The sequence below is a fragment of the Mixophyes fleayi genome, chromosome 3 (assembly GCF_038048845.1).
Source record: "Mixophyes fleayi isolate aMixFle1 chromosome 3, aMixFle1.hap1, whole genome shotgun sequence".
Lineage (NCBI taxonomy): Eukaryota > Metazoa > Chordata > Amphibia > Anura > Limnodynastidae > Mixophyes > Mixophyes fleayi.
This window is the reverse complement of record NC_134404.1, coordinates 196,896,861-196,922,287: the sequence shown is the minus strand read 5'-3', so window position 1 is coordinate 196,922,287 and position 25,427 is coordinate 196,896,861. Positions and strand designations below refer to the sequence as shown.

Here is a 25,427-nt window from a genome sequence, read left to right as displayed (position 1 = left end):
GGAGGAGAGGAGGAGGCCAACTCCACCCAGAGATGGGGTCTGGCCAGTAGGTGAGATAATTAGGAGATGCCACGATGATCAGCAGATGGCTGGTATTTACCACAGAGGTAGCGATGATTATCTGGCCAATAGATGAGATAACAAGAGATGTAGTTATGTTCCGTAAATGGCTGGTATTTACCACATAGGTGGCGATGATTATCCAGCCAGTAGATGAGATAGTAGAAGATGTAGTATAATCAGTGGATGGCAGAAATTTACCACGGATGTGGCGATGAAGTATCCGGCCAGCAGGTGATGTGTAGAAGACGCTGCAGTGATCAGCGAGAGGCAGGTATTACCACAGACGTGGCGATGAAGTTGTCAGGGCCACAGGTGATGTATGGGAGACGCTGCAGAGATCAGTGAGAGGCAGATATTACCACGGACGTGGCGATGACGTATCCGGCTAGCAGATGATGAGGTCTGGAGACTCTGGAACGCTGAGAGGAACGGGAACCACAGGAGAGTAGACCACGGCTACCACAGCGAAGTGAGGATCAAGAACAGACAATTAAGAGGAGGTCATAGGTGCATTAAATAGGGGAAGGCTGACAGGTAGCCATTACGAAGTGAGGAAAGGTGTTAAAGTTCATTCTAGTCTGCACATGTGCAGAAGTATTCCTAAGATGGTGGACGGCCGCGGCGCTGCACGGACGCCAGCAGAGAGGTGAGTGGACTGGATCTGGGTCCAGAGGAACCAGAGATCCGGCGAGTGACAGAAATACCAAGAACTCTCAAGGATGCCATGGAAATAATACAATATTATTTATTATAATATGAATAGGATAATCAAACAAAATATATCAAAATTATAAGTTTTGGTAAAAGAAGAAACAATAGATAATAGTATCTACCTATAAAATACTAATATTAAAAAATAGGATGACGTAGTCTACTAAATTCTGAACATTGCCTGAAAAATAGAATCAAATATTTAGTATTACTGAAATGTTTTTTTTATAGCTTTTTTTATTAATTGTAAAAACTCGATGTTTTGCACAACATAATTTTCGATCAAAAGGCATCCTAATGAATTCAACATTTCTTGCTACATAGATGATCGCATATAAGTTTTCATTCATTTTTCTTCACTAGTCACAGATATTGATATGGTTAATAAGGTTCTCAAAGACAGATATACACCGAACAGCCACAACATTAAAATCACCGGCCAAATATTATGTAGGTCCCCCTTGTGCCACCAAAACAGCTCTGACCTATCGAAGCATGGAGTCCCCAAGACCTCTGAAGGTGTCCTGTGCTAACTGGCATCAAGACGTTAGCTGCAAGTCTTTTATGACCTGTAAGTTGTGAGGTGGGGCCTCCATGGCTTGGACTTGTTTTATAAGCACATCCCACAGATGCTTGATCGGATTGATATCTGGGGAATTTGGAGGTCAAGTCAACAATTTGAACTGTTTGTTATGGTCCTCACACCATTCCTGTACAATTTTTGCAGTGTGGCAGGGCGCATTATCCTGCTGAAAGAGGCCTCTGCCATCAGGGAATACCGTCACACAGTGCCATAGCTACAGACCAGTCAGGGTGCCCATGCTAACCCCTGTCTACCCCAAAAAGCGTTTACAATGGGCATGTGAGCATCAGAACTGGACCATGGAGCAATGGAAGATGGTGGCCTGGTATGATGAATATATATCTTTTTCTCTTCTGTCTTCTTTTCTTCTGTCTTCTCTTCTAACAGCAGCTCCTCTCTGTGTGGCTCTTCACAATGTTGGAATGGGATGATGACACCACGTTCGACAGTTAGTGAGAAGGAGGGTGCGGCAATGTACCTAAAGCTTCAAAACAGATTTAATTTAATAAAATACTCCCAAAAAATTGGGGACCCTGCTTTGATCATTTAGCATTGGCCAAAGCTAAAGGATGGTTAGGTTGTTTCTTAATGGGAAGGTGTCATAAGCAGGGGTGGAACACTACATAGCCGGGCTCTATAGCAAAACTTGTAGGGGGGCTCAGCAATGCAGTCTGTCCTCTCGCAGCCCCTGCTCTGCTCTTCTGACCATGCATGGGGACATGGACATTTTCAGTGACAATTGTTTCAACTTCCCTGTGCTTGCGCTTAAGTAATTGTTGGTGCAGATGTTGCGCTCATCTTCGGGCCTTGTAGCTGCTTCATATATGCAATGGCATTAATTCCATCACTGCTCATATGCAAAGGAGAGAATAGTGTCTTGTTATTAATAAAAGTGAAAGACACATTTTTTTATTTAAACATCTATGATATGTGAAAATCTAGATATGGACACATACTTATTTTGGCTCAGATCCACCCCAGACACTTTTTCCTGCAGATTAAACTAATTCTTTTTTTTTAAAATTAATTTTGACAATCCCGAGTAGAGGCTGTTATTGATGAATATATAATTCTCCACACCTTTCGAAAGTCACCACTTGGGAAGCCCACAATACAACAGGATCAGGGGATATTTGTTCAACTAGGTTCCTTCTTAAATAAACAAATAAAGTTACTACTGTTAATTAAAGCACTTGACTAAACATCATAAATCCTCCCTATACAAGCAAATTTGCACAGAATTGGCAGGCACTAGAGCAGCCTTAAGCAAGTAATTAAAGAATAAGACAAGATGTTGCAATCAGAAATTTCAATGGTGGTATAAGCTAGGCTAACTATTAGGTAGTACACTCTGGGATCAAAAAGCCCTCCCCTTTATCCATGCTTTTAAAGGTAATAAAAGGAAAGAAACAACATACTAAACAGGAGATAGCTAAAGCTTTCTACTCATATTATTCTTAACTATATAAAACAATCCATGCCAGCACTCCAAAAGATAGGCTGCAATACGGTTTTGCTTAAGGAAGCTATCTTGAAAATTTTAATTTCTTCAGGATTTTGGATAATATTAGTTATTTTTTTGCATTATTACAGAAACCCCAGGTATTAAAGGCATCTAGATGGGGTGCTGAGAAAACAAAAGCTTTATTCATCCCTGACTATAACTAGAAACGTCCCCAACTTTAGCCAAAACTCTCTCAATTCAAAATTCAGAAATTTCTCTTGGATGGCAGGATTACTAAACTTAATGCTTTACAGAAGGCACCAACATTTTTCATTGAGTTTTAGAAATCTGTTATAAGCAAAATATCTTACACAGACCTATGGGTATATTACAGTTACCTCTATTTGAGAGGTCTCAGCGTGTGGTCATGCTTAACAAGAGATTGGAGTAGACCTAATCGAATGTAGCCAAACATTAGATCATCATTTTCAGATTGGTCAGCTGGAGGGCTCAATTTATATTTATTTCTTTCCTGAAATTCAAGAGACAATCGCCTTACCTGTTTCCGAACACTGGTGAAATGGATACATTTCAGAAGGGATTTTATCCTCTTTGAATTACTTTGTTTATCTTCACAGTTTCAAATTAATTATTGAGAATCTCAATGGCACATTGCCCAGATTTACGAAAGCCTGGGAGTATAACACCTGTCTGTCTTTATCAGGAATGTGTATGGGAGGGCTTTTGACTAAAAATAATTAATTTCATAAGCCAATATGTGAGAATATGAATGTATGGTCCTATATAAATTTGGAAGAGATGTGAAAGGTAAGAAAGTGATATGTCATTCGAAAAAGGGATCATTTATATCCCCTATTATCAACTTTAATCCTTTTAATATCTTGATTTTTCATAATTAAATCAGCTGAGGGGGATCAAATGTAAGTGCTGTTTCCAATATGTATTAGGCCATTTATGGTCTATGGGCCTTCCCCCGAAGCATTGGTATACAAAACTTTGATTGCTGTAACAAAATCACCATAAAACCCATATCTCTCTAATGCAGTAAACATAGATACAAGATCTGGTAACATACTTTCTCAGGAAAATAGTAAGGATGAGGTTTTAGTGGAGTTGATTTTGTGCATTAGATTAATAGTTTGTCTAGTGTTATTCCTCCTCTATCTATTAGACTCAAATCCTACTTGGTCAATATGAATGAGGGAAGAAAGGTTAAATCTACTACCAATTATATTATTAGAATAATTTCTCATAATTTTTTAATAATTATATAGGACAGTAGCAGCAGCTGGTTGAACTGAGGGGCAGTGGGCTACCTTGGGCTGGATCACTGGGCTACCTGCATTTTTTTCCCCTTTGAATGTTCCTAATAGGCGGCTGAGCTGAGTTTTACCCCCGATTCCTCCTTCCACTCCGGGCTAAGATTTGCCAGCTAGTCCCAGGACAGCAGTTAGTACAATAGTTTTGGTCTTTATCAGGTTAGTGTGTTAGAGAAATCTTGGCTTTGTAACCTTGTAGCTAATCTTTTATAACTTCATTAACAAAGGCATATCATTAGGGGACCTATTTTTGTTAAAATATTTTATAATTTTTGAGTTTACATAGCATAACCAACCGCTTCTAACATCGTTTCTTAATAACTTAATAAGAGAACAGTTGGATCAGTGGTTGAAGTGAGATGTTAGAATTGGCAGTGTGGAAAATATAATAGGATTGTAAGTAAATGTAATTTGATCATTTTACAAATACAGCAGAAGAAGAAGTGGCGGTATGGCATACCACGTATATCCCGCCACCCCCATGTCGACCACTGGGTTGGTTAATATAGATTTATGTCCTGCTTCTAATTTTTGCAATTGGCTCATCAGGTCTCCCAGAGAGGGATGGCAGAGGTGGACTAGCAGGAGAGGATGATTAGTCTCATACTGTGTGTAGACTGAAAAGGTGCAAGACAAGTGCGGAAGAGGCCAATAAGGAGGAGGCTACAGTAATCAAGGTGGGGAATGATTAAAGAATGGATGAACGGTTTGGTGGCAACATTGGAGACGAAGGGTCTTATCTAAACTTTGCTGTGGAGATGAAAGCAACAGGACTGGGTGATGGATTGGATATAGGGGGGGGTGAAGGAGTGGGAGGAGTGAAGGATGACACCCAGGCATCAAACTTGAGGAAGAGAGGATATGTCAGTATTGTCAATATTGATGGAGAGTTAGGGAGGAGAGGAGACTCTTGAGGGAGTGAAGACAAGCAGTTTAGCTTTGGCCATGTTAAGTTTAAGAAAACATTGGAACATCCACAAGGAGATGGCAGAGAGGCAGCAGGACTCCCGCGAGAGGAGGGAAGGGGAGAGGTCAGGAAATAAGAGATAGATTTGGGTGTGAGTCAGCTTAGAGGTGGTACTAGAGGAGGATTACCCTGTATCAGGCGCCATCCCAGCTCTACTCCTATGTCGCGAGGATGGGCGACTTCTCTTACCAGCAGTGCATGTCCTGTTACTTAGCAATAGGACACGACTTATGATTTATGAAGCCGCATTTTTACACATGCGTGTTCCATTGCTAGGCAATGGGATGCATCTTTCGTTCTTGTATCAGTGGTCAGTTTGACATAACTGACCACTTGGTTGGGCTGCCAATATAATATAGGCTCTAGCACTGATCTACTGTTTGAGTATTAGATCACTCCCCTAGTGATTTGGTGTGGTTCCTAGTGCATCTAGTCACTCTGTGCTCCTGTTTCTGACTCGCCCTGTTGCTGACTTGTCTCTTGCCTCATATATTAGTATCGTATTAGTACCGTTTGAATCTCCTGGTTATGACTTGACCTGTTTCTGACTATTCTTCTGCCGACTGCTTCCAAACAGAATCGGTTGATTCTGTTTGGATCTTTCGTTTTGACCTCAGCTATCCAGACTACCCTTCTGGTTACTACCTGGAACTTCTATTGTCCATGCTGGTTCTGACCTGGGTAGTCAACTACTCTCTACTGTGACTCCAACTTCCTTGCTAGCAACTGGCTTTGGGGACATTGTCATCCACGTACCATGCAGCAAAGACCAAACCTCCTTACAGTCCTGGTGAATTCAAGTGTTTTGTTAGACTCCACGCCTCATTATACAGTTGCATCAACTGATAGCAGGTAAATATCCATTTTTACTAGTATGTTGCGACATCCTATTTTTTAATTACATTTAATTATTTCATTTTTTATTTAATTACATTTTAGATTAAATATTAGACTTTTGCAAATATTATTAACTGCAAGGACAAAATTCTATTATGTATATGACACTTCATTACATTCCTTTATTGTGTACAAATAGGATAAATGCTTTTACTACTAACACTGTCTAGTCACATCTGTACCCTAACTCTATGCTATCTATACACTTTATCTATCATGGGGCATATGTATAAGCATGCCATAAATGCTACTGTATTTGAGCTTGATGCGACTGAACATATGTAGGTAAACACATTTTTTTTTCATGCCCATCTTTGCTAACATACAGTATTAGTACAGGGTAGGATCCCTCTTTGGCCCCAAAACAACCTGAATTCTTTGTAGTATGATACCATCAGGCAGTTGCAGCAGATCTGTCGCTTGCACATTCATGCTGCAAATCTCCCATTCTACCACATTCTAAAAGTGCTCTATTAAATTGCCATTGGAGTGCACTGAATTATTTGTCATGTTTGTGGAACCAGCTTGAGATGTGTGCTTTGTGACATGGCTTGTGATCCTGCTGGAAGTAGTCGTTAGAAGATGGGTAGATTATCATCATCATCATCATCAACATTTATTTATATAGCATCATAAAATTTTGTAGCGCTTTTTCAATTGGGAACAAACATTAATGAAACAATACTGGGTAATACATACAGACAGAGAGGTAAGAGAACCCTTCTCGCAAGCTTACAATCAATGGGACAATGGAAGTTTGAAACACAAAGGCATGTGCTACATCATATTGCACACTGGACCAGCTAGAATGCAAAGGTAAAAGTATTGAGTGGGCTGTGTGATCAATCACACAGCAATGTTGGTCAGAGGGTTGTTGCCTTGTGTTAGCTGTGTAGAGGGTGGTAATAGGGTAACCTAGGGAGATTAAGATGGTGGTTGAGGAATATCATAAGCTTGCCTGAAGAGGTGGGTTTTCAGAGAAAGCTTGAGGGTTTGAAGACTAGAGGAAAGTCTTACTGTGCGAGGAAGGGAATTCCACAGAGTGGGTGCAGCCCCCAAAAAAGTCCTGTAACCAGGAATGGGAGGATGTGATGAGAGTGGAAGAGAGACGCAGATCTTGTGCAGAACGGAGGTGTCGAGTTGGGAGATATTTTGAGACAAGTGAGGAGATGTATGTTGGTGCAATTTTGTTGACGGCCTTGTATGTTAGTAGAAGAATTTTATACTCGTTGAAATACAGGCAACCAATGTAGAGACTGGCAGAGTGGCGCAGCAGAGGAAGAATGGTTTTCAAGGAAAATCAATCTAGCCTCTGCATGCAAAATAGATTGTAGGGGTTCAAGTCTGACTTTGGGAAGACCAGAAAGGAGAGAATTGCAATAGTCGATGCGGGAGATGATGAGTGCATGAATTAAAGTTTTCGCGGTGTCTTGTGTGAGATGTGTGCGTATTCTGTAAATGTTCTTTAGATGTGTATAACATGATTTAGATATAGAGTCGATGTGGGAAATAAACAATAGTTGTGAGTCAAGGATTACACCTAGGCAACGAGCTTGTGGGGTGGGATTTATGGTCATGTTGTCAACAGAAATAGAAATGTCAGGCAAGAAGCTTCTGTTTGTGGGTAGGAATATTATTAATTCAGTTTTTGAAAGATTGAGTTTGAGTTGGCGAGAAGACATCCAAGATGAAATGGCAGAAAGATTATTATTATTATCGTAGATTTGTAAGGCGCCAAAGTGCTCCTCATGGCCGTACAGTAGAGTAAACAATACATGCATAAAACAGGGACATGCAAGGTAGACAAAATAAACACAGACATGAAAAGAAAGGGTATGAAGGACCCTGCTCATTAGAGAGCTTACATTCTAAGTGAAGGAGGGCATATCTGAAACAAAAGAGGCGAGTGTGGCTTAGAGTGGTGATTGGGACAGTTGTGAGGGTGCATTAGTGTGAATAGTGTTATCTGAGATAAGGTTACCTCTAAAACAGAGCTGAGTTTTCACAGAGCGTCTAAAGATTTAAAGACTGTGGGAAAGTCTATTTAAGTGTGGTAGGGAATTCCATAAGTGGGGAGCAAGATGGGAGAAGTCTTGTAGGAGATCTGGACAAGGTGGAGGTAGGAAGTAGATATAAGAGGGAGGTAAGGAGAGTGTTTTGATATGAGATTTGAGATGTATGCAGGGGTGGTGTTTTTGAGGGCTCTGTAGGTAAGGGTGAGTAATTTGAATTTGATTCTGGAGGACACAGGGAGCCAGGGTAGGGATTTGCAAAGTGGTGCAAATTGTGGATTGTGGCCATAAAGCGATGCTCATGATCAACAACAATACTAAGGTAGGATGGGGAATTTTAAAAGTTGCTCAATTGATATAAAGGGGCCTAATGGGTGCCAAGAAAACATTCTGCACACCTTAATACCTCCACTAGTCTGCACTATTAACACAAGCCAGGATGAATCCATGAATTCATGTTGTGTATGCCAAATTCTGCCCCTACCATGTGCATGCCGGAGCAGAAATTGGGATTCGTCAGACCAGATGATGTTTTATCAGTCTGCCTGTGCAGTTTTGGTGAGCCTGTGCCCACTGTAGTATCAGTTTCCTTTTGATAGCTGACGGGAGTGGTGTAGTCTGTTGCTGCTACAGCCCATCCACTTCAACACTCGATATGCTGTGCATTCAGAGATGCTTTTCTGCATACCACTGTTGTAATGCATGATTATTTGAGTTATTGTTGCTTTCCTATCAGCTTGAACCAGTCTGGCCATTCTTCTCTGGCCTTTCTCATTAACAAGATGTTTTCACCAACAGAACTTCTACTCACTGGATGTTTATTTGATATGCCCACCATTCTCTGTAGACTAGAGATTGTTGTGTATGAAAATCCCAGGAGATCAGCAGTTTCTAAATTACTTAAACCACTCTGGCAGGCAATCATTCCACTATCAAAGTCACTTAGATGTCTTTTCTTTCCCATTCTGATGTTTGGTGTCTGAACAACAACTGACATTCTTAACTTATGTCTGCATGCTTCTATTGAGTTACTGCCACATGATTGGCTGATTAGATATTTGCATTAACAAGCAGGTGTACCTAATAAAATGCCCACTAATTTTGTGTGTATGTGTGCATATATATGATTTTGAGAAATCCAACAGATCTGATATTTGGCGTTCCGGCTAGATGCAAAACATGACTCAATTCTTAGTGCCAAAATCAGATCTGAAAACGAGGCAAAACGTTATTTTCAGGAAAATATGGAACCACAACGCTTGCTATACAGAGCCGGATTTAGACCTCATGGGGCCCCTAGACAAAATACTGGTTGGGGCCCCCCTCCCTGAAATAATCCATAGCACTATGTTTTTTTAGTATACCATATATCCCTATAGCTGAGTAGAAGGAAAGTTATGTGGCGACGCGTGTCGTCAAAGGAGGTGTGGCCATATTGTTGAGGGTATGGCTTGCATTGTTGGGGGCTTACCTAGCAGCAACAACCAACGTACCTAGTAACAACCTAGCAGTTGTCACTTGTCCCTCCATCATCACATGTGCCCCATCACATTAACAATGTGCCCCTTCACAATATCACATGTGCCCTTTCACATCAACTCTGTCCCTTTTCACATCACCTCTGTGCCCCTTCACATCAACTCAGTGCCCCTTCACATTAACTCTGTCCCCGTTCACATCAACTCTGACCCCCTTCACATCAACTCTGACCCCCTTCACATCAACTCTGACCCCCTTCACATCAACTCTGACCCCCTTCACATCAACTTTGTACCCCTTCACATCAACTCAGTGCTACTTCATATTACCTCTGTGCCGCTTCACATCACCTTTGTCCCCCTTCACAATAGCTCTGTCCCCTTTCATAATTAGTTTGGAACAATTTGTTTTCCCTTTTTCATAGTGTGCCATTGTGACTTTGTTAGTTTGCTTACCTTTCTATCACTTTCTTCTCTTCTGTTTTTTTCTTTCTGTTTTCTCATCTTCTGTTCTGTTTTCTTTCTTGCCCTATTGCGCGCGCTGCTCCTCTCTGCTCCACTGAGTCTTCAGTGAATATGCCGTCAGCCGTGATGACATCACGCCCGACATTCAGTGGAATGCAACTGAGCAGAAAGGAGGAAAGGAGGCTGCCGGGGCCGCTGAGCCCTTGGCAAGTGCCTAGGTTGACTAGCGGTAAATCCGGCCTTGTTGCTGTACAGGAAGTGCATTATTGAACTTCCAGTTAATGCGTTCCAAGTTGGAATGCATACCGCTGGAGCATTTGATAGGGGAGGTGCGTATTCCACCTCCTTGGTACATGTCTTAGGTACACGTGGGGAATACACACCTGCTAGGCAGGTGTCCCAGTGACTCACCTAGGAATCGCTGTGTTTGGTTGTTATTGCGAAAAGCCATTTGTGTACTTCAGGCTCTGGTATATTTGATGGAATGCATATTGTTTGGAGCGCCTCATAGAGAATACAAGGCAGCCATTGCCTCATTTATTTTGCTATGATGTGCAGACTATCATATTTTGATGAATCATGAGACAATCTGGGATTGCATAAGAAGTCAGGAAACATGTTTTTTTTAATATCTGTCTTTTCTGTTGTTCTATGTGGCTGTCTTTGCAAAGGTCCAAATGCAGAACTGAAACGTTGACTTATAATGTGAGATATGGAATTGAATTAAAAGAGAATGAGCAGAAATGATGATTGTATCTTTCAGTAAACTGCCATGTATTTTTGCCGCTACTCTGTCACTTACTTTAGCCAGCTCGCTGCAAAGTTTTGATAAAATTTGTGAAAATTTGCGTTGCTAAGAGATCATTAGACAATAGACTGTAAATAACTGTAAATGAATGTTACTACTAAAAATAGTAATATGGGAGCAAAAACAGCTCAAAATCACATCATTTTACCTATTTTTCATAGTTTGTAATTGACGGCAAAAAAAGTCCTAAAACCAATGAAAGCGTTACTTAGTGGGTCAGATTGTAATGTCCATAGTTTGTAATGCTTGTGCCTCCCCTGCTGACTCTGTTTTAGAGGAGTTCTCTGACAGACTCATACTGTAATACTGTAACCAGGGAGCTGTAAGGCTGCAAGCTGCTACTATTAACAGTCACATAGTGATTCCCTCTCTAAACGGTTTTCTTCCCTCTACTATGAACATTGCAGTTTCCTGCACGACATTTTGAAGAAAGCAAAAAACTAAAGAAAACAGAGAGCTGTGTGTGGAAGTATGAAGAAGTCAAGTAAGATTTTATACATTTCTATCCTAGGGTAAAGGGGGGCACGTCTAAGTTAATGCTAAAGTTCCACTACATAAAAAAAATAGCAGGTGCCCTGGCTGTGGACTTGCTGTGTAAGCTGCTGCCTTCTGCAACCATATGTTTCACCAACACACACAATATGTAAACCTGCTCTATGAATTAACCTATTATATATACATGGTGACAGATGGAAGAACTCGTTCTGTTTTTCTGCACTAAGTTCTTCCAACATTGTATTATACAAAACTTCGCTTTCATGGTCTAGAAGTGCTTTATTTTGCTGTCTACAATATTTAACCTCTATTCAAAACTATGGTGACAATCCTGACTGCCACATATGCTTTTTTTTTACTATTTTAACTGCAAGGAGAGTTGGCTATGATGCACAGGACAAGACTATAGTATTATACACCTACCGCACATATTACAATAATGCAAAGGACATTTTAATGCAAAATATGGCATATGTCAGTCTATGAAAGCTTTCTTAACTCTCACTAACACTACTTTAAAGAGAGAGGATTTTTTATGCTGCTCACTTTTTGCACCAGTAAAGAATTGCTTCGTACATCAAGATTGCAGGTAGACTTTTTGGTTTTCTTGCAGGAACTGAATTACTTTAGACCCATAAAACTTGTATAATCTCAACTCAAACTCATAGATCTTCATTTGTAAAGTGCTTTCACTATCTTTTATATTACTAATATGAAATTTAAACCACCTTAATGTGTTGGGACACATTTTTGGGTGAACATAAAAGTCTGGATGTGTCACAATTTCTGATGCTGTAGGAGAATTTTTAAAATTTTATATTATGCTAGGAGAATAATATCTGGTCTATTTCATTGAAAATTAAGATTCGTCCATTATTTGCTTTGGGTTTTTATATTTACTCATATTTGCTTATGACTAGTTTTGTTTATTGCACTGGTGTGTTACAAAAAAAAACACATGAAAAAAGTATCTGCACGTGTGTCACAACATACAGCCCTTAAACCTATTTAGACTGATTAGTTCCAGTAAAGTTTTTATATGACTTGGTTCCTGCTTATTCTGCGCTACTTATCGCATGCATGTAACATCTTTTACATTATGTGTGGGCATAATTAAAATAATGCACTTATATTAATTGCATTGGAATCTTTGGAACTTGGAGGAGCAATAAAAAAAAAAATGTATATAAATATATACAGTTTAGATTTTCCAAATCCAATATTATTTGCAACATGATTACTGCTCAAGTATGATACAGTTATGAATTGCATGATTTATATTTATAACTATTATAGGGAATATGTGGTTATATAGAACATATGATATTCATAGATCTTCCATAAGTAACATCTTGGGGTAAATGTATCAAAGTGCGATTTTGCAACTCCAGCGATTTTCTCGGGAGAGTTAAAACTCGCCGATGTATGAAGCTGATATTTCATACAAAATCGACAGAGTTGTGCTTCTGTCAAAATCGCTACTTGCAAAATCGCCAGAGATCAAACTCCCGACTGTTTGCCACTGCAGCTATACAGCTCTCAAATGTATGAAGCTGCGAGTTAGCAAACTCAGGAGAGTTTGCTTCTAAACACGCCAGATACAACACGCTGCTTGATAGCAGCGTGCTGCAGAAACACATCACTGTTACACTGCCCTGGCAGTGTTAAAATGTTAAAGAACAGATAAAAGTTTAAAAAAAAAAAAGCGTGAGGTCCCCCCGCTATTCAGGCTTAACCCTAGTGCTGCCTGACTAGTGCTAGTCCTGTGAAAATCGGTGAAAACTTCGTGGGGTTCCCCCGATTTTCACTTTACCAGCACTAGGCAAACCAGCCAGGGTTGGCGGCACTATAGCAGGGGGACACGCGGCAGGGGTCCCCCTGCCATAATGACTAACCAACCCTAGACTGTTCAGCGCTGGGCTGGATTCCCTAGGGAGTGGGGTCCGCTGAAAAAAATGAGCGCCCCCACCCCCCTAGAAAGAACCAGCCCGGTGCTGATAGCACTAGGGCTCTTCCTACTACCCCTGGGCTGTAGGTAGTAGGGTAATACGGCGATAAAGTATAAAAAAAATAAACTGACACCAATTTTTTTTGTGGAACTACAAGTCCCAGCCAGCCAGGTTGCCCAAAAAAATGTGGCCATGCTGTTGCTTGTATAACTACAAGCACCAGCATACCCACGGCAGCCAGGGCATGTTGGCACTTGGAGAACCACAAGTGCCAATATGCCCTAACATCCCTGGCTTGCTTTGACCTGTAGTTCCACAAAGAAAAAAGTTAAAAAAAAAAAAAAACAACACCCTCTTAAAAACCACATCTATTTATTAAAAATAAAAACCCCACAATAAATACACTAACCACCCTCATTTTAACCACATCTATTTAATAAAAATTAAAAAAAAACAAATACTCACCAAAGATGTCTTCTTTCTTCTTCCAAAGGTCCAGGCTTGCCCCAGTCCCAGCAAATTTGTACTTCCAAACGGGATGGCTTGTAGAATATCTTCTTGGCTTTGGCCAGAAGGGCCCCATATTTGTAACATCCCGACTCTGTGTTCTTGATTGTAGTAAGCTGTAATACAGTAAATACAGCTTGCGCAAGTAACGTAGCGCATGCGTAATGAGCTACGTTACTTGTGTAAGCTCTAGGTACAGTATTAGGTGATTCCCCCACTAGCGTGGGAAAATCACATTATACTGTAGTTATAGCTTACGCAATGAACATAAGTTCATTGCAGTTAGGACCTCCTACCTAGTAGGAGGTGTTTCGGCGCCTCAAGATTTTTTTTATTTTACTACAATCAAGAACACAGTCGGGATGTTACAAATATGGGGCCCTTCTGGCCAAAGCCAAGAAGATATTTTACAAGCCATCCCGTTTGGAAGTACAAATTTGCTGGGACTGGGGCAAGCCTGGACCTTTGGAAGAAAAAAGAAGACATCTTTGGTGAGTATTTGTTTTTTTTTATTTTTATTAAATAGATGTGGTTAAAATGAGGGTGGTTGGTGTATTTATTGTGGGGTTTTTATTTTTAATAAATAGATGTGGTTTTTAAGAGGGTGTTGTTGTTTTTTTAACTTTTTTCTTTGTGGAACTACAGGTCCCAGCAAGCCAGGGATGTCAGGGCATATTGGCACTTGTGGTTCTCCAAGTGCCAACATGCCCTGGCTGCCGTGGGTATGCTGGTGCTTGTAGTTATACAAGCAACAGCATGGCCACATTTTTTTGGGCAACCTGGCTGGCTGGGACTTGTAGTTCCACAAAAAAAATTGGTGTCAGTTTATTTTTTTTATACTTTATCGCCGTATTACCCTACTACCCACAGCCCAGGGGTAGTAGGAAGAGCCCTAGTGCTATCAGCACTGGGCTGGTTCTTTCTAGGGGGGGTGCCCACTCGTTTTTTTTCAGCGGACCCCACTCCCTAGGGAATCCAGCCCAGCGCTGAACAGTCTAGGGTTGGTTAGTCATTATGGCAGGGGGACCCCTGCCCTAATGACCCCCTGCTATAGTGCCGCCAACCCTGGCTGGTTTGCCTAGTGCTGGTAAAGTGAAAATCGGGGGAACCCCACGCAAAATTTTTCCCCGATTTTCACGGGACCAGCACTAGTCAGGCAGCACTAGGGTTAAGCATAAATAGTGGGGGGACCTCACACTTTTTTTTTAAAAACTTTTATTTATTCTTTAACATTTTAACAGCTGCCGGAGCTCCGGCAGCTCTATGACAGGGCAGTGTAACAGTTATGTGTTGACAACTCACTGTTACAACACAGGACAGTTTGCCAAACACAGGAGAGTTAGCTAAACTCGGGAGTGTTTACATCGCCCAAAATCGCCAGAGATGACCAGCGATTTTGAACATGAGTGTCAAAATCGCAGCTTGATACATTTCCAGTTTTTTTTTTCAAAACTCGCGGGTAAACACCCACGATTTGCCGCGATTTAAACACGCTGGCAAACTCGGACTTTGATACATTTACCCCCTTGAGTATGTAGGTATTATTTCTTTCATAGTGATTCTCATGTTACTTTGTCTAATAATGTATTATTATTACTATTTATTTATATAGCTCCACTAATTCCGCAGCGCTGTACAGAGAACTCACTCACATCAGTCCCTACCCCAATGGGGCTTACAGTCTAAATTTCCTAATACACAGACAGACACACACACAGACAGACAGTCTAAATTCCCTAACACACAGACAGACACACACAGACACAGACAGACACACAGACTAGGGTCAATTTTTTGTTAGCAGCCAATTAACCTACCAGTATGTTTTTGGAGTGTGGGAGGAAACCGGAGCACCCGGAGGAAACCCACGTAAACACAGGGAGAACATACAAACTCCTCACAGATAAGGCCATAGTCGGGAATTGAACTTATGACCCCAGTGCTGTAAGGCAGAAGTGCTAACCACTTAGCCACTTATTAATTATGCCACTCTCTGAAAATTGCCAAAATGTTGTTTTGCTTTACAGTTTACTTTGTGATCTTTGGTTAGCATTTGTCTCATTTTTCTGTATTTTCTCAAGAGTAATAATTATCATCACCACCAGCACAGTGGTCCCAGAATTGGCCAAGGTTAGACTAAGAAATGCTTCAGAAAGCCAGCAAGAACCAGTGATGAATGAAGTCACTTTCCGTGACTGGCATTCACTCAGGACCTGCCCATTGAGCATCAGGGTGTATATTTCAAAATATCAAAACTTTATGTAGTTGGCAGGTTCAACATTATATACTTTTCACTTCTAATTTTAAATGTAGTGCTTGCTGTTAGCATGACTCTTGCTACTCTATATCCATTTCCGTATTCATTTATACTACCCAAGCACATTATCATTTTTATTATTATTAAATAAATTAAATAGGACTGGGTGTTAAGAAACAATCAAAAAGGTCCTTGCTTGCAAGCTTACAATCTGCGGGTAAAAGAGGAGTTGTGGGTCATCGAGAAAATTGTTGAAATCATCCACGTTCATAGTGGGGATGTCAGAGGAAAGAAATTAGGGAACCAGTTTGAGATATTTGCAGAATTTCCTGGGATGATCGAAGGGGACAATAGATCACAACCTGCAGAGAGAAGGGATTGAAAATGTGAATAGTGTGCACTTCAAAAGGTGGGAACGTAAGTAAAGGACAACGTGGGAGAACTTGTTGTAAATCTCTATTCTTTATTTGCTAAAAGAAAGATTGTTACTTGTGGCCCTCAGATGTTGTTTAATGTTTTAACTGATCTGTTTAACTGTGAACTCATGTCACATGCGCATCTCTTTCAAAGTGAATCACTTTGAAAGTGAGAAACAAATGCATCCTGACTAGACTGACTTATAGGTACAAGGTAAACTTTGGCTTATTTAGAATAGCAAACTCATGTGAGCAGACCAGAAACAAACATGGAAATTAGACAGATATTGCGGTCAGTAGAGCTGTCTTGCTCATGGCTTAAACTGAATGTATTAATTGCCCAACTAAACATGATAATGTTTTACCGTAGTACTATTTTACACAATATATTTCTCTTCCTTTACACCATATATCATTAACTCTTCCTTTTTCACTCGGCTAAAGTAAATTAATGTTTCCTATGCTTTAGTCAAAGGGGAAGTACGAATGTTTAGCCTCCCTCTGTCCCAGTGGTTGAAGTTGTCTGGTATATGGTGGTATGTCATACCGCCACTTCGCCTACTGCTTTGATTGTAAAGCTATCAAATTCCATTCACTTACATTTTAAATACCACCACTTCTAACTTTCCACTTTGAACACTGCTCTGTCAAAGAAATACTGTCTACATGTCTAATACATGTATTTTGTATTTGATTTGATTCTCTTGGTTCTTCTTCCTCACTGGCCATATATGTATACACCGTTCTTTCTTACAGCTCCTTACATTTGACATTCGTCAAAATCATCCACTTGTCCAATGGAAGTTGATGATCCCTATCAAGCCACATTAGTTTCACCCATGTAATTATATCTTAGGAAGCACTGGTAGAAGTAGGCAATGCAATGCTCACCCTCCATAACAGGCACACAATTATATTAAACATACTCACATGAATGAATGAATCAGGCAACTATCAGGTGGTGATGGCAAGTAAAGGTAAATCAAATCTGTAATTTTCAAACTGGCAACTGCGTCTGTAACATCCACATTCTTATCACAGGGAGTAGTGTGCTAATTTTACCCTACCACCTAACACTTTCCTGGAAACAAGCAACATCTAATATGAGTACGCACTAATAAAACTCCTAAGTCACCTCTGGCCTTTGTAATATCCAGATATAATGAAGGAGGTTGTAATATATGTAATAAGTATATGATTGCTATGTAAAGACTATGGGAACATGTACAGAGAGATGGGCAATAGAACTCTGTGGGTAAAATGGAGCAGAACTAGGCGTGTCAGATTCATACTTTAAAATGTTTCCAGATTCCAGGTTACAAAAAATAATTCCTTATAACCCCAGACTAATATCTTATTAAACACACATACAATTGTTGATATTATTAGCATCTTTTTCATATAAAACATGTATTAATGATTTAGTGATCCTTTAAAATGTGGCATTTTAGCAGACAAATGGCTTAACATTCTGTGTTCTTTAAATGTAGAAATAGGGCACTCATTTGACCTGAAGTTTGTTCAGGACATAAAATCCTACCCATACATCCCTTTAGTTCCCAAATAATATACAACATTTAGCGGAACCTATTCACACTTGTGAATCTTGGTGCATGAAATGTCTGAATTATGGGAAAAAAAGCATTGCCACTTAAAGACTTTGGGGCTCATTTAGAGATAGACGCATTTGTGCACTGAAGCAACATATTAAATTACGCCCCGAAAAATGCACATTTACATGCAAATGTTGAGTGAAGGTCATCAACATCATTATGTATAATTGCACCAGTCCTCCATCACTCGTATGAGATAAGCCTTCTAAATGGCATATTTGCCACATCTAATTGTGCTGCTGTTATGTGAAAACTCTCTCACTGTACTCAGCTTGTGCTTGCTTACCATTATTTCCCCCTCTTTGTCTCCCCAGGCGTAAGGAGACACAAGCCAATGATATGAAAATTACATATGAACATATACGTATGCATTATTAGTGTGCATGTACAGTATATTGACTCATATCTCCCACAAACCATGGCGTACACTCAACTCTAAATCAGGTTCTTTGGATGTTAAAAAAAAAATGGGTTGTTCTGTGAAACAAGAGCATAGGGGGGAGCCCCTGCAGAAACACACACACATCCATATGTCAGTTGAGATTTTGAACTAGTATTAGAATATTGCCCTCCAAAGGATAAGCTTCACCAATTCCTCTCTCAGGAAGTAACTAAAATCCTAGTCCACTTACTCTTTTCCAACCTTGACTATTGTAACCTCCTCCACAATGGTCTTGCTCTCACCTGCATTTCTCCTGTATAATCTTCCTGAATGCTGTCCCTAGAATAATCTTCCTCTCCCACTGCTCCTCATCACCTACCCTGCTTCCCATTCCCTCAAGAATCCAGTTGAAACTGCTCACCCTCACCTACAAAGCTCTCACTAATGCTTTCCCGTAAATTTCTGATTACATCACGAGATACACTCCAGTTTAACCACTCCGCTCCACCTCTAAACTTCAACTCTCTCCCCCTTCCTCCCATTCCATTTTCAAAACTGCTCCCGCACTGCTCTCCACCTATGGAACTCCTTACTTCGCCATACCAGACTGTCCCCCAATGTACAATCCTTCAAACACTCCCTCAAAATCCACCTCTTCATACTTACCTACCCTACCCCCTCCTAAATCCACACAATCTCTCCCTCTACTTCCTCTCTCTACCACATCTATTCAGGTCCTATTTGCTCATACTGTATTTCATCTCCTTCTCCTTCTGCAATGTAAGCTCTTACAGTTAGGGCCATCTCTACACTATGTCTCAAGTCTGTCTACCACTCCTGTTTCTGTTGTCAGGGGCAGACTGGGCTGGAGGGCAGGGGGGCATCTGCCCCCGGGCCAGTCCCACAGTGGGTTACTTTGGGCTGGGTCACTGAGCCACCTGCATTTTTTTCCTTTAAAATAGACTGCCGAGTCATGACTTGCCCTCCGGGCTAACATTTGCCAGCCCTCCCCTGCCTGTTGTCCTGTCTAATGCTGAATTTTTTGATCTTTGTTTAATCACATGCATGGAATTCGTACCTATATCTGTGCTCGCTGTAATTGTTAGCTCATGACTTTTTATATATGTGGTGTTATGCTTAATTGTATTCACATATCTTTTATGTTTATTGTATTCATGTATGTCATATGTGATTGGTTGTCCGAAGCTGTGGAGTCTGTGGGGCCCTATAAATTAACGTTAATGATTATGACTATTTCACAATATCACACTGTATATAATTTCACTCGTGTAAATTAACAATTTTAATGATAAATAATATAAAATATATATTTTTAATTCATTACATTTTAAAAACAACAATATAGAATTTAAAAATAAAGAAAATAAAAACATGACTTGAATTGAGTCATATATAGAAAATAATAGTAAAGGTGTATAGTCAAGAATTAAAAAATAAAAATAAATGTAAATATAAAATGTAAATTTTATAACCATATAAGAGAATGAGGAAATTGTGGTAAATGAACAGAATTAAAATTAGAGTAGATAAAAAGATTTGATAGTTCAAGTAATGTTTAGGGTGGTTAGATTATGTGGGGGATGAAATATCCTTCTTATGGTTAGTTCAGTGGTTCCCAAACTGTGCACCCAGGCTCCCTGGGGTCCCTTGGAGATCTCACAGGGGTGCCTCGGCCAGGGCCAGTGGTAAGCAAGGTGGGGGACTACTTGGTAATTATTTTGGCTTAGGGGTGCCTTGAAAAAATTTTGTGCCTTGAACTGAAAAAGTTTGGAGTCCACTGGGTTAGTCCATAAGTAATTACAGGGAGGGATGGGTAAAATGCACTGAGTGGTTTTCTCCACTAGTATGGAAGTGTCTGCAAACTACTGTTTGTGCCTTGTTGTATATTGTCAGAAGTGCAGACCGCCCATTTACAATCAGAGATAATCAAAGGGGATGGTGTTATTAAGAATAACATTTATTGGAGATACAAAATAATAAGTGTTGGTGTTCCCATATAAAGTAGCCCACTAGTTAGAACAGTCCGGTTGAGTATTGGTGGAGTGGTGGAAAGATGAGTAGTCCTCATCCTTCTAACTCTTCTCATTTTCTTCTCTGCTGTGAAGTAAGAACAGAAGTCCAGTGGTCTCAAAAGGGCTCAGAGAGTTTAATGTGAGCTGCGGTGAAGTAGTTTTCCTTACACGTTATGTCATGAAACTATTTTAATCCTTGGGAACATCTAAAGGGGACCAAGTATTATGCCAAGAAACCCACTTCTCACAACCTCTCCACCACAAGTAATGCTATATCACATCCACTGACTTTCCATGTGTGCAATACAAAACTAAAAAAGTGTGGGTTGGCTATATTACTCACTCAACACATTATATTTGAGCTTTTGGCATCTAGTAAAAACAAAGAAGGCAGGTTCCTGACTCTAGTCAGCAAACTAAATACCATTTTCTGTACTCCAGTGACCATATACACACTTAACAAGAACCAACATAGATTATTTTCTAAACAAGCCAAGCTTTTCCAGGTCAGAAAGGGAGAGGTTAAAGTTTTAGGCAATATCAATGTTGTCCTTAACAGCAGCATAGATAGATCTGCCCCTGCAGCCTGGTCACCAGTCATAGCCAATTTCCAGAGATTTAGGGCTCTGCTTCACTTTCTCAAACTCCACCTTCTGTATGACTTCTGGGGGTAAATGTATCATCCTTCGATTTCTGCAGTCACCGGAAATTGGCAAATTTGCAGTGAAAATTTAAAGCGGCGATGTCTTGTAAAGGCAAGTTTGCAGTTTAGCTAGAAAATAATTGATAACAATTACACCTTTTAATAAACAAATTGTTAAAATGGGTGTTATTTGGCATATTTTAAAGTCAACTTCAGTTCGTGTACAATCTTGTAAAGTTTGGGCTGTGCCAGGGTATTTGAGACAATGCACTAAACTGTGCCTGAATGTAAAAATACTTACAAAAGGTCTATGTTTCACAGACAACAGTGCTCCATTACATCTATACATCTAATGTAAGGTTGCACTTATACATTGGATGCTAATAAAAAAATTTAGTACAGTTTTGTTTTTAAATTAGTGCATGTTTTCAGTTTAAAGTTATATAATATCAATTGCAAAGTGTGAAAATGTATTAGAGCAGGTAAAAGGTTTTTAATGTGTACAAATTGCAAGAAACCATATGGTAGATTTTAAACTCTGTCCATCATATGGGAAACTATAGATCACACAGAATAAAAACATATAATGAGAATTACATACAGCATATAAAAGTAGTACTGTTTGTCAATATTAAGACAAATATATAAGATGACAGGAACCTCCATCCCCTCCTGACCCCAACACACAGTAGTGGTGGTCCTGCTCTTAGCACCTCTGCCTTTGCTGGGTACTCTGCTCACATATCTTCAATCTAGATCACCTGCCCTAGAACCATGAGTGAAGTAGTAACTCATATACTGGTACAAAAATATTGGCAAAGCATGTGACTAATCCTGACACCTCTATATGAAGAACTGTTCAGTTAGTAGTGACGTGAATCTCACAACTAGAACAGATTCCATGGGATATACAGCCATTCAGACTCACGTAATGGGAATATGCAGGTTGCTAGGCACCAGTTTTCATTATGGTGTGGGAGTAAAGGCTATGGAAGATACACAGTAACATTTTCTATCAGCTCCAGAGTGGATTCTTATCCCCATGGTATTTGTTAAAAAAATAACAACAGAATTCCTAATATACAGTCAGGGCCAAAAATATTGGCACCCTTGCACTTTTTTCAAATACCTCGCAATTTCTGTAAACACAAGTTGAAATTAACAACAGTATTTGAATATACAGAACCTTTATTTTTTATTCTGAATTTAATAATGTATATCCATTCAAATCAGAAAATTATTGACACCCTAGACTTAATATTTGATAGCACAGCATTTGGTCAAAATAACTGCAATAAAAGACTTCTAATAGCCATGGATGAGCTTCCTGCACCTCTCTTCTGGCAGATCGGTCCACTCTTTGTGGGAAAACAGCTCCTGTTCTCCCAGATTTGAAGTTGTCTTCTTCCAATTATTGTTTTCAGATCTCTCCACTGGTGATCTATGGGATTTAGATCTCGGGGTAAATGTATCAAGCTGCGATTTTGCATTTCCAGCAATTTCCTGAATGTAAAGGAGCTTCTGCTCCCAAGAGCTTGCAATCTTCATATTTCATTAAAGAAAAAAGAATGAAAATGCTGTCTTCCAAAATAGTAGCAGTTATAAATCGGTAATTATATGCTGACACTAACACATTCAGCCAGTAACCTGTTTTGTCAAAGTGAATCTCTAGTTATGTGGATTGGATTTAGACAGAATCAAATTACAAATGTGTAATTTGTACACAGACATATATTGGTGGAAAATTCAACCTCCATAAAAGCATTGTAGATACAACTTTTGTATTTTATTCTATTTATCAGTTTACTAATACATATAGTAAATATAGAACATAATGGTTTGTGGATTTCTGTCCATGTATTTATAATATTTCTATAAATGTGTCAACATTTAATGTCACTTATGTGCTTTTTGTATATAAGCTAAATGTCAAGAAAGGTATGTGTTGTATTTAGCACAGGACACTACAGAATATTTGGTTTTCTTTCATATGAATTATTTGTGGCACAAACTGCATTGACCAGGCATTGAAGCAGGCATAGCTAGACTGTGAGAATAGCTGGGCTGGACTGTGTACTGATTGTTTGCTATGTCTAGGCATAATGTGGAAGGGAGGGTGTAGTGTGTACTGAGGACTGACAAGGTCAAAACGATCACGTGACATCAAGACTAGTTCTTTTCTTGGAAACCTTGTCTTTTAATAGATTGAACTGTTCCCTTAAAACAGTAATCTCATAATAAATTTATGTTTTATGGCAAATTATTTTATATACATTCTATCCAAGTCTGTTTTGTTTTGTTGATCAAGTAAAATTATGTACATAAAAAAGCTTTTTTTTTTACCGTCAATAATTTTTATTGCACAAAACTCTGCAAGTTATTGGGGTACAGAAAAAAGAAAAGGGTAAAGGGTACAAAACATAGGGGGACTTGGGAGGGGTAACCTCTCGCAGAGAGGGGGAGAGGGATTTGCTCAATAAGTCTTACCATATATGAATAGCTGATACATGTAACAACAAGATATGCCATGAAGAGGGATCGCTTTTATAGTACCTGTGAATATTGATGACATCAGCAGGAGTTCAGAGACAGAGTTCGGAAATATGTGCCTGTGCAGAACCATTCGGAACACGTTACCAGGCAACGCATGATGCTGGTTTGAAACTTCTGCCTGAGAGCTTGAGCCACCTGGAAGACGGAAGAATCGTTGAGGAGGCCAAGCTTAAGAGAAGTGACTTGCCTAGACAGGTAAACAGGTAAGGTGTGGCATGTCTGGAGTGGGGACGGACGTGCCTTTACTGTGGTCTCCACTGGTTGTGATAGGAGAAACAAAAGGATTTTGATTTTGCACCAGCTCTGAGTTGGCAGTCTTTGTGTCTCGTCCTATACTTTTAGTGAGACCCATATGCACCTCCATGTTGTATTTCAGTGGAGAAGTGCATTTCCAGATGTACTCCAAGCAGTATAAATAAACTTTACCCATACACGTAATAAAAGCAGGCATGAAGTCAGCTCACACTCATGTCTAACTTAAACTATAAATGAGGCTAAACCAAGCAGTATTTTAGGAGCAAAACTAAAAAGATTATACTTGTCTATAAAAAGATGTGCTACTAAAGTGGTAGGGGTTGAACGTTGAATTGATGTTTACACTTTTGCACAGTGCACCTCTGGAGGTTTTACCTATTCTCCGCACACTAAGGTGCACTTTTGGTTGCTGAGGTGTCTCTTGAAATTGCACATTGCTGTTTACACCAGGTTCAGTGGTGCAAAACCAAGGCTACTGGCGAACTACAGGAATCTCACTTGCAGAGGATTGATGAAACCAAGATGTATAGTGGAGATAGGTGCCAGAAAAGTTAGATGAACTGAAGAGTGCCTTGCTAAACCTGTGAGACTCTCCTGTATATCACCAATATATCAATTAAATTTAAGTACCATTCGCTACAACATAGCTGCTAATTATGTGTGTCTTTGTTATATTTATGCTCCATAGGCTTCTTATGTATATATTGACACAAAGGTTTAACTGGTTACCTTTGGCAAACTTTTCTTATCATTTTTAAAGGTTACTAGTTTAGTTACATGTTTTTATCTGTTATAAATAAAATGGTAAATAAAATTAGGCCATGTAACATTTTTCAAAGTCCCTGCTTGGATATCTTCCTTTTCAACACACCTGTGTGCTCTGTCAGTCCATCTCTCCTTAGTGGTCAGTGATGTTCATTCCTGTCAGTAGCCAAAACAGAGCAGATGGATATAAAAATTGCAATGTGTGGATGGCTTAATGCTACAGTAAAGTATCGAATGGAACAAAAAAATGGCACTGCTACATTTTACAAGACTTTCCGCACATTAAATGTCACACAGCACACATTGAACCTCATTTACGAAGTGCAAAAAGGCTTACACAGAGCAAAATCCTCATTTCTGGCTCTGTTGACATGATTTGCATAGGTGTTACTACATTTCCACCAAAGTGCATGGGTTTGCAGAGGAATAGGGTGGTGTTTGTGGAGTTTGCACCCCTTGGGAGGAGATGGGAGGAATGAGAGTGTTCCTTGCTAATTATCAAGTAGGTGCACTGATGCTCCTAGTTTTCCAGACATAAAAGGAGATGGTGGAGAGAGCACATTTTCCTTGTTTCGTGGTAGGGTGCACAGGGCTGGGACAGATTGAGTCTCATCCTCTACCTTTAACGAGACACATTTTGCACCTCTGAGTTGCAGAGATCACGCATAGAAGTGTGTTTTTAGATGCACTTTGGCAAATGTAAAAAAAAGTTTCAAACAGACAAAAATGCAACATGTAAAAAGGCAACCCAGATGTCTCCTCAACTCTAATGATTCATTTAGGCCATAAAT

General features: G+C 39.7%; 1 protein-coding gene across 1 annotated transcript in view; it reads left to right on the top strand.

Annotated features, from left to right (window-relative positions):
• Positions 1 to 11,126: 11,126 nt before the first annotated feature.
• The window catches only part of CEP85L (centrosomal protein 85L), a 181,468-nt gene continuing 167,167 nt past the window's right edge, over positions 11,127 to 25,427 (top strand). The window contains exon 1 of the mRNA XM_075202980.1: positions 11,127 to 11,252. Within this exon, the coding sequence (XP_075059081.1) occupies positions 11,240 to 11,252 (13 nt within the window). The 5' untranslated portion in view covers positions 11,127 to 11,239. The remainder of the gene's footprint in view (positions 11,253 to 25,427) is intronic.